A 9,999-nucleotide genomic window follows, 5' to 3' on the forward strand; every position below is an offset into this window, starting at 1 on the left:
TTATCTCAAATTTTTTTTATATAATTTAATTTAAAATTTAAATTAAATAAATAGTTAAATAAAAAATTTTCAAGTTTAAACTATTTTACGAGTTTCACAATAATGCATTGACCTAAAACCCAATCATTTAAGATTATATTGAGATTATATTGAGGTAAGTTTAGACTAATTAAAAATTAATCAAGTCAAAATTCAATTAACCTACTTGACCCGACGAAGACATAACTGAATGAAAGATTGACTTAAAAGCAAACAAGAAAAAAACACCTTGATCTTCTTTATTAATTATTTTTTTTAACCACCTCACCAAAATCTATATGCCATACAATTTAGTTTTTTATATTACATGAACTTTTTTAATATTATTATTGTCATAATTAACTAACTGGATCAACCTGTTCTTAGCCGAATGAGCTAATTAACAAATCGCAATGATTTTCGATCTTGATCGGGGTTAAGTTTCGAGCCAGTTACGACAACTATGCTGTAAACCTTAAAAAAACCATGCTCCTAAATCTTTCCTTCTCTGTTCTTGCTGTGCTATATACGCTAAATTGTACTCACTGATAGAGTGCTGAATATTGCTGATGAAACATAGGCTTCTAAAATCCAGGGTTTCAGAAGGCAGAGTTCAAAAGAGCTGATTTAAATATTTTGTTACCCAAATGAAGAAAAAGAAGTATGAGAGAAATTTGATCCAATATCTCTCTAAAGAAAATAGTAATGCTAAGTATCGGGATCTCACGTTGATACATTGACCTACCAATCATACATAGATTAGAAGACAATATCTCATATAAATGGGGTTGGATATACCGGCCCTCCATTTTGCAATCTGACTTAATATTGTTATTTCCATGCAGAGAAAGTAAAATGATAATGCCTTGTCAGATTTTAGGTGGACATTGAGCAAGTTTCCATATATCTATTCTCCCTCTATTGCTCTAAAAGCACACGTCTTAACCACCAACGGGAAGGGCGTGCATAGCGGCGGACCACAAAGGATTGTCTAATACGAGGCTTTTACTATTTATAGTTTTTCTTGGCCAACATATATTTTAAAGCGCGTAAAAGACACGTTGCAACGGATCAAGCTACTTGGATTTTGGAAGATTGTTTATAGATTCCCTGGCAGTTGACCCACCGATCAAGCTACATGTTGCTTGGATTTTTCAAGCGACATTTATATATTCTTGTTCTGGGCCAGAAAATCCAGTATCCTGTATCTGTTTGACCTGAACAATAGGCAGGAGCTTTTCAGACATGGACAACCTTCTTGGCCTTCTCAGAATCCGGGTGAAACGAGGCAACAATCTTGCCGTTCGCGATCTTGGTACCAGTGATCCTTATGTTGTCATCACCATGGGAAAACAGGCTTGTTACTCTTCTTTTGATCTCCTCAAACTTGGTTATATGATTTGCTATTATCCCCCAGTTTCTTTCATTTTCCCTTAATTTTTTTCCTTGTTGAAATTTCAGTACACAAAATGGTTGTCAATCCTTTTCACTTGGCTGTCTGAGACCTCTATAGAAATGAAACAGGGAAGCAGGCACGAAATTTTCTACCGAAAGAAATTAAAGACAGGAAACCAAAGGATTTTCACAATTGTATTTTGTTCAAGGAAATATATTTTTGCTATAGAAATGAGAAATAAACAAGAAGAGGGTGAAATTTGTTCACCTAATTGAAGCCGTTGTTAATATCGATGGGCTTGGAGTTCAAGAATGCTTCTTGAACTATCATGAATGCCAATGAGGGGGAGGACATAGCCTTCTTACTTCCGGTTCCCTTTTCATAACCACAAATACGGAGGACGGGGTGTGGTTTTTTGTAGGATTGTTCAATAGCTTGGTTCTTGATTAATTTTGCTTGAAACTTTATGGTTAATGATGGACTGCAAATGTGTTCTCATCATCATTTTCTGAGAGAATTGCTTTAGGGTTCCTTGTATTTGCTTATCTTGATATGAAGCTTTGCTTCAATATATTAAGGTGATCTAGAACTAGAAAGCATGAATAAGTATGTTATAATTCATCAATATAAGTTAAATCTGCATATGGTCACTGCACATATAATAGAAAGTTCAACTATACGCAAGTTTTCTATATCATGTCCTTTTTGTTCTTTTCGGTGTGTTCTCTCAGCGTTAAAATCACCTCAACTTTGGTGCAGAAATTGAAGACTCGAGTTGTGAAAAAAAACTGTAATCCGGAGTGGAACGAGGAGATTACTCTTTCAATCACAGATCTCAATGTTCCAATCAATTTAGTAAGTATTAGCCCACAATATGTAGTATGATTATGATGAAATCCCTCAGCAATTGAAATATTTCTGTGCTGTATTGCGCATACAAACAGTTGATGGTAAATTCAGGGAGATACCATTTTCCTTTCTTTAATAACTTCGTTAAACACACCCATATTTTATTACTGTCAATTCTGATTCCTTCTGTTTCGGCTTTCTTTGCAGACTGTTTTTGACAAAGACAGATTTACCGTGGATGATAAAATGGGTGAAGCAGAAATAGACATCAAAGCATATATCGCGAGTCTAAAGATGGGATTGCAAAATCTCCCAAACGGTTGTGTGGTCTCAAGAGTTAAGCCAAGCCGGAACAACTGCCTTGCTGACGAGAGCTGCGTTGTTTGGGATAACGGCAAAATACTGCAAGACATGATACTCAGATTAAGAAATGTAGAGTCCGGTGAAGTGATGATTCAAATCGAGTGGATTAATGTTCCAGGTTGTCGGGGATTGGAAATTGGAGGTACGAGATAAACGTGATTGCTATGCGTTGTGTTATATGCAATGTAGATTTCAAGCTCCCTGACCCTGCATGATATTGCGGAATGATGCAAAAAGATTCGTGTAGCTGGACCCAACTAGTTTGGGATTATGCAAAGCTTTGTTGTTATTGTTGTTGTAGTAAGCAACAAGTGATCTCTAGTGACATGATATCTGTGCTTCAAAGTTATGGCTTCTAGTCTCTTACAACTGCATGCCATTTTCATTTTTCTTACCATAGACAAGCAATTTCAATAATCTGCTCAAGCATGTATGCTTAAACTAACTAAATTAACCCATGCTATTTATTATTTTTGGAACACAGACAGGGAAGCACCATGGAACAGGTCGAAGAGACTCGACTGATCGAATGATTTTCTTAATTTTACCATCCACACCAGTATCCTCTATGGGTGATCAGATGCGACTGCTCATTTATAGCGTCCTCTTCGTGAAGATGATGACTGTTTTCTCTTGAATCAAGAATTACTCATCTATATCTACTCCATTAATTTGGTGTCTTCTTTCTTTCTTGTTTTGGTTGTGTTTTAAACAATGTTTTTCATTTTGATTTTTTTTTCCAGGGATAATGGCATTCTCGAACTTGGCTTGCATTGTATTATATAAAAAACCAATAAATTCTTATATAAAATCATTTATCGTGAAACAATTATTCACCTGATTTTCTCATAATAAGATTTAACTAAAGTTAAAAACATGAAAGTATCTTCAACTTGAAATTACGGCCTAACAAAACAAAATTTAAATGGGTGATAATAAGTTTTTTTTGGGTGATAATAGCTAGCATTTCCTCTGCAAAGAACTTGTCGCGCAGAAATTTATAAGATAGAAACTATTGGTAACCTTGGACTGCTCATCGTTCAAAATCTAAAAACAATTTAAACCTAATAGAATTTAATGGCGGTTTTGATCATCCAGTCATAGCATTGAAATTCTTGTTTCAGGATGTAAGCTTTTATGATTAATTTCAAGGAAAGAAAGAAAATGGAAGAAACCGCTATTTAGACGCAGCAATTTTCACATCATATATGGAAATATAAAATCTAATCTTATATATCGACAGTTATACATAAAGTCATGATTTTCTTTCGAAAAAAGGTATGCTCTTTAATGTGTCCTATATATGTGTTTGTTTGTGAAAGGATAATCTTATTCTTCAGTAAAAAATATCTTAAATCCTTACTATTATTGAGTTTTAAAAGATAGTAAAATCTTTCTTTTCATAATGGAAGGTAAAATATTTTGGACAAAATAGACATTAATTTCCTAAAGACAAAATGATAAGCAAAAAAAAGAAGAAGACAGGAGCTGGAAACCTATAAGTTTAACTGTACAACAAGATAAATCTGAAAGGACATACTAAATATATAGCGAAAACAAAATATACTTTTTTAAAAAAATATATATAAGAGGATACTAAATAAAGGACCAATATAGAAATAATATTAAAAAAAAAACTAAAAAGGTCAATATTAATTTACAGAGGAGACTCTTGACCGATCCTAAAGAGGAATTAATTGATGTGACATTTGTTATATGTGAAAATTGAGTCTGTTTTATGAATTACTTTCTGATTTTATCTGAAATATAATTGTTAAGATATAGCAGTTAGGGATATTTTGTTAAAACATGGCCGTTTTAAATGAATATTGATAATCATTTGAAATTTTGTTCCGTTGGCTTTATCGTTACAAATTCCTTGCAATAACTTCAGCCGGATATTGCAAATATCCATTTGAATATACTGTGTTTCAATCGGGATGCTTGGCACATGTTACTGATTTTCTTTTTGACCGCATTTTCAATGTCTGATAGTTTTTTGTTTTTGTTCTTTTTTCAACTGGACGCTGCTCAAAGGCATGCGAAACCTTCCTATAGTGCTCCTTTTTTTTGTTTTGGATCATGGCCATTCTTGGCTCAAGTTCCTCCTCTGACGTACGTTTGTATTTACATTAATTATACTCATCTCAAGATTTGATTGATAGCCATTCCTAGAACTTCCTGTATTCATACTATTTGGATATTTATTATAGCGACATGTGCTTTTTATAGCTAAACAATCTATAGCAACATGCAAGAATACACAGTACGTTGTTCTGCTTGTGGAGGAATATGAATTGCATTGTCATGGAAATAAAAATAGAAACAATGGAAAAATCTATAGAGATGTTTGGAAGTTTGTATACAGATATTTTTCTTTTTCCAAGATAGTTATTGATTGAATTGCAGCGATATCATTTACATGGCTAATCTTACTTGTAGTTCCTCCTCTTCCCCACTTGCTTTCTTGGGCCAACAGTCTTCCCTCGAAATCTTTCAAAGCAGACGAAGAGCATCAAATCGAACACGGAATCCATGGCTTCTACCTCAACATCCTCGATATCAATATTGCAAAACAAAGCCACAGGAACAAGCTAGGTCCCCGTAGCTCGTCCTCAACATCAAAACCATTGCATTTCACGAGTACATTGTTGCCTGCTTGCCTCCATTTGCCAATGATGCATCCGAAATGGCAAGTTTGCCTTCGCGATTAGCATATAATACGCACCTGCACGATCGATTTGGTGCTAACAAGTTGAACTGCTGGTAACTACTTTGCATATAAACCTCGCCCGAGGTGGAGGGGACAGCATCGCACTTGCCACATACTCTTAATGGACTCGATTTTTTCACCAAGAGAGGGGGGCTAAACTCTCCCGAGGTGGAGGGGATATGATGGAAAGCTGCTCGCAAATATGCAAATAGGCTTGCAAAAATTTCCACCATGCTTAAGACTCCACCAGAAAGAGTTGATTCCATCATTACCCATGCAAAGCATCTCAAGGATATAATCAACTAGAGAGGGAATCATCCCTTGCACTACGGCACTCCCCTCAAATGGATTTCAGGTTTCTCTCTGTCTCTCACGAGTTTCTCCTATTAGACACCACACCAGCCGCGTGCCATTCAGCCAGCACCAAGCAACAACTTACAACAAGATTTATATACCAGCCGCTTGCCACTCTACTAGTACCATGCAGTGAGATTTGTAAATGCAATAAAATAAATCCTTTGTACTCTTTCTTTCATTCTGTTATAAGAGTATAGGATAAAATAGTTTGTTATAGTGTTGTTCTATTAAGCTGTGTATAAATATAACAGTATTCACTGTAAATGATAAAAATAAAATGTGAAATAATAATAAAAAATACTGCATCATTTTGTCCTTCATGTAAAAGCTCTCTTCCTTTATCTTTTCATATTTTTAGTTTCTATCATCTCCCCTACTTTATTTTATTTTATCCAGTTTGTTTTTTATTTTAAAATAATTTTTAAAAAAATTTAAAATTAACATTTTTATATTGTTTTTAAATATTTTAATGTATTAATTTCAAAAATAATTTTTTAAAAGTAAAAAAAATATTATTTTAATAAATTTTTAAATATAAAATATTTTAAAAACTAATCACAATTACACTTTCACAAAATAAACAAACTATTTATATATGAGCACTAGGACATGTTCTCTCCGAAGTTATAACACAACCAGCACACTCACTCACGCACCTTTAATTTGTTATATATATATATGCATACACTTACAAGGAAAATTTAACCCTTGAAATGTGTGCTAGTTAGTGCTTGTTTGACAGGTTATATTTTTAAAATGCATTTTGTTGTAAATATTTTTATAATTTTTATTTATTAATATTAAAAATAAAAATAAAAAATTATTTCAATATATGTTTTTAAAAAATAACTTTTAAAACATTAACTTGTATTACAGTATCAAACACCCAATTAAACTACAGTTGCATTGATATCTTATCATGAATTTGGCAGCACACTAACAATCAAAATTTAGATTAAAGTTTAATTAATCTTTCAATGTATCTATTTGTATACATTTTTATAAAAAAAAATGTTTTATTCGAAGTTTCAATTTGATTTCATTAAAAAAAAAAATAGTTAGGGAGGAGAGAAATAGGATCCATTTACTATCAGCACATGGGATACGATACAGTTTGGAAGAACAACGAGGAAAGAATAGAATCTGGAGATCAAGAAAAGAAGAGAAGAAACAAAAAAAAAAAAAAAAAAACGAGGAGAAGAAATTAAACGCCGGGAAGAGAGAAATTTGATATCATTAAACACAACATCCACCACGAAATATTATTAAAATTATTGAAAAGTTTATACATATATTTAATAAAATAAATTAAAAGTTATTTATGCCAATAAAAAATAATATTAAACTTCTATTCAACTTGTATCGTTATATTTGAAATTTTTTTCTTAAATACAAAACAATAAATGTATAAATATTATTAAAATTATTTTTTACTTAAGTAAAAAATATATGTATGTGTCAAAAAATCAACACTTACATATAATTAATAAAATAAATTAAAAATCATATATGTTAATAAAAATATATAAAATTTTAAATTAACATTTAATATAGTAGAAAAACAGTACAATATTGTAATTACTCGATGAAATATAAAATATTATTAATTTTATATAATAACTTTACAAAAAATAAAGATAAACAAAACAAATAAAAAAAAGTGTTAATAAACAAATTACTTCAGAGTATTCACAGTCCAAATATTGGATACAGTGAATATGCAATCAATGGTGCCTGGGGGTTGTCTATCTATGAGTAAATGTTTTTTCAGACAAGCATGTCGTATGACCTATGCCCTTGGATTTATTCAAAACCGATGGTTGTAAATGCGGTGTGGTTGGTGTTTTATCTTGAATATAAATTTAAAAATATTTAATTAATTAATAGGGCAACGGACTTGTAAGATAATAGATGTTCAAGCAAAGATAGAATGACATTTTCTTACAATTAATACAGATCATAGTTAGATAATGTACAGGGAGACTTAGTGGCAGCTTCTTCCGAACTGAGTTTTTCTGTTTATCCTATTGATATTGTTACTAAGATTAATGTAATTAAAAAAAATGAAAAAGATAAACTGCTATCCTCCACGCAAAATTACTGAGAAACATCCATACATTGAGCACTGTTTTTTTTTTTTTTTTATCATCCATGAAATAAATTTAATTAAAAAAAACTTAATTAAATTGGTTGAGTTTGCCAAACCTATAATAGATTAAGATAATCTTAAAAAAAAACATAGAATTTTAAAAAATAAAATGAAAAAAACTAGTGGAAAAAATATTATTACTATAAATAATATTTTAGTATTTCTGCAAGAAATGTAAAAATAATGTTTTGTTGGGAAAACTAGGAAACAACCAGATACTAATTTACCCAGATTAATTCAACGAAATACAATTCACAAGTCTCAATTCTTTTCATTTTAGTATTTCTGCAAGAAATGTAAAAATGATGTTTTGTTGGGAAAACTAGGAACAACCAGACACTAATTTACCTAGATTAATTCAACGAAATACAATTCACAATTCTCAATTCTTTTCATCTTTGTGCAGTAAAACAGAATCAAATAATCACAAAATATAATGCAAATAATCACAAAATCAACACCAAAATTTTAACGTGGAAAACCCGATACGGGAAAAACTACGGGACCGTAATCCACCTAAAAACTTCCACTATTAACAAATAATTGATTCACAATTATTCTTCCTCAGATTCAACTAAGGGATATAACATATATATCATAAAGAACAACTTATTATCGGATTATAGCAAGATTAAAGAAGAATTATTTGAGAAAAACTTACAATACTGACAGCCTCGTTTTCTGTTGAAATGACCAACTTCTATGCTATCACTTTTCATTCCAATCGTTCAAAATCAAAAGTAACATATCTAAAAGTTGCTGTCAAAATCTCAACTCGATTCAGCGATGAATAAATTAATTAAAATAAAAACATAAACTAATGTGCTGTTTTTTTTCTCTCTCGATTTTTTCTCTTTTTTTTTTCTTTTACTTTTATTATTATAGTACCTGAATTATTTAATTTTAATATTAAAAAGCAGTCATGTTATCCCTTGAAAATTAATATGATAATCTCATCGATACATGGTATGGAACCACATGTTTTTATATTAAAAAAAAATGGTAATTAGCTTTTAATTTAACACAACTTTTGAAGTATGTAAAACCATCATTCAAAGAAAATGTTTAATTGAATTTTCACTGAAAAAGTTACCAATCACAAAACTAAACCGATCCCATCAGGCAACAGTACTTTGAAATTGAAAAAATCACGTGGGCCCATGTTACGGGTGCGATAACGATGCATATAGCTATCTTTGGTTCGCCAGAGGAGGCAGCCTTGTATAATTAATTTGGTGCTCTTAATTCTCTAGTTGTCGAAAACCAATTTTCAAACAAATAATAAATAAGGTTTACAATATAAAATTTAAAGTTTAAGGATGGAATTATTAAATTTAAGAGTTAATTAGTTAATAGTTAAAGAAATAATAAATTTGAAAATTGAATTAAATAAATCAGGAGCATAATTAAAAAATTAATATATTTGTGATTTAATTAAATTTTGATTTAATTAATTAAAGAAATCAGGGATTTAATTGAAAAATTTTGAAACTAATTAAAGGTAAAATTATAATCAAGAACCAAATTGAATATTTCAGAAGCCAAGGATTGTTGTGTAAATAGCATTTAAATGAGGATTCAATTTACATTTATCCAAGGGCACAATTAAAAGCAATCTTTAATTATTAAGGACCCAATTGTTATATTTCCAGAAGCAGGGGTCAAAGTGAAAATTCCATTTCTGCCGAAAGCACCGTTACTGGGGAAAAGTCGTGCGTCTTCTTCAATCCGATTCAACAGGGATGCTGGAAAATCGGCAGCAAAGCCGACCCAATGGTGGCCACGTCCTCTGCCCACAATCCCGTTTGTGGGGGGATAATAGTCCTGCAAAGGCAGGACTGGTTTTGGGCGAGCTGGTTGGCCCTATAAAGGCAGAGAAGAACACAACCATGGAGGGCGGAGGAGGAGCATAAAAAAGGAGAAAAACAGACCAAACGGGAGGTAAAAAAAGAAAACAGAAACAGAGGAAAAACCCAGAATTGAAAAAAAGACGAAATAAAGAGGGAGCAGAGCCAAGAACCAGCAAAAGAAAAACAAAAACAGGACGATTCACGAGGAACCAGAAACAGAACCAGAGGGGGAGACTGAGAAATCCAGAATAAAAAACAAAGAAAATACAGAGAGAACCAAACCCCCACATCACCATCAGCTTCA

The 9,999-nt window shown here is 31.7% G+C and overlaps 1 protein-coding gene across 1 annotated transcript; it reads left to right on the forward strand.

Moving 5' to 3' along the window:
* The first annotated feature begins 974 nt into the window (after positions 1-974).
* Positions 975-3,361, forward strand: LOC105135449 (probable ADP-ribosylation factor GTPase-activating protein AGD13). Its single transcript, XM_011040315.1, has 4 exons — positions 975-1,374; positions 2,174-2,269; positions 2,471-2,768; positions 3,111-3,361. Exons 1-4 carry the CDS (start codon positions 1,264-1,266, stop codon positions 3,149-3,151), a joined length of 546 nt encoding a protein of 181 aa, XP_011038617.1. The 5' UTR covers positions 975-1,263; the 3' UTR covers positions 3,152-3,361.
* Positions 3,362-9,999: the final 6,638 nt, after the last annotated feature.

Source organism: Populus euphratica, unplaced genomic scaffold (assembly GCF_000495115.2).
Source record: "Populus euphratica unplaced genomic scaffold, PopEup_1.0 scaffold123.1, whole genome shotgun sequence".
NCBI lineage: Eukaryota > Viridiplantae > Streptophyta > Magnoliopsida > Malpighiales > Salicaceae > Populus > Populus euphratica.

Coding starts and splice junctions, on each gene's coding strand:
- LOC105135449 (XM_011040315.1), top strand. CDS start 1,264: ATGGACAACCTTCTTGGCCTTCTCAGAATCCGGGTGAAACGAGGCAAC. Junction 1,375..2,173: donor TCATCACCATGGGAAAACAG/GCTTGTTACTCT, acceptor ACTTTGGTGCAG/AAATTGAAGACTCGAGTTGT. Junction 2,270..2,470: donor TCAATGTTCCAATCAATTTA/GTAAGTATTAGC, acceptor CTTTCTTTGCAG/ACTGTTTTTGACAAAGACAG.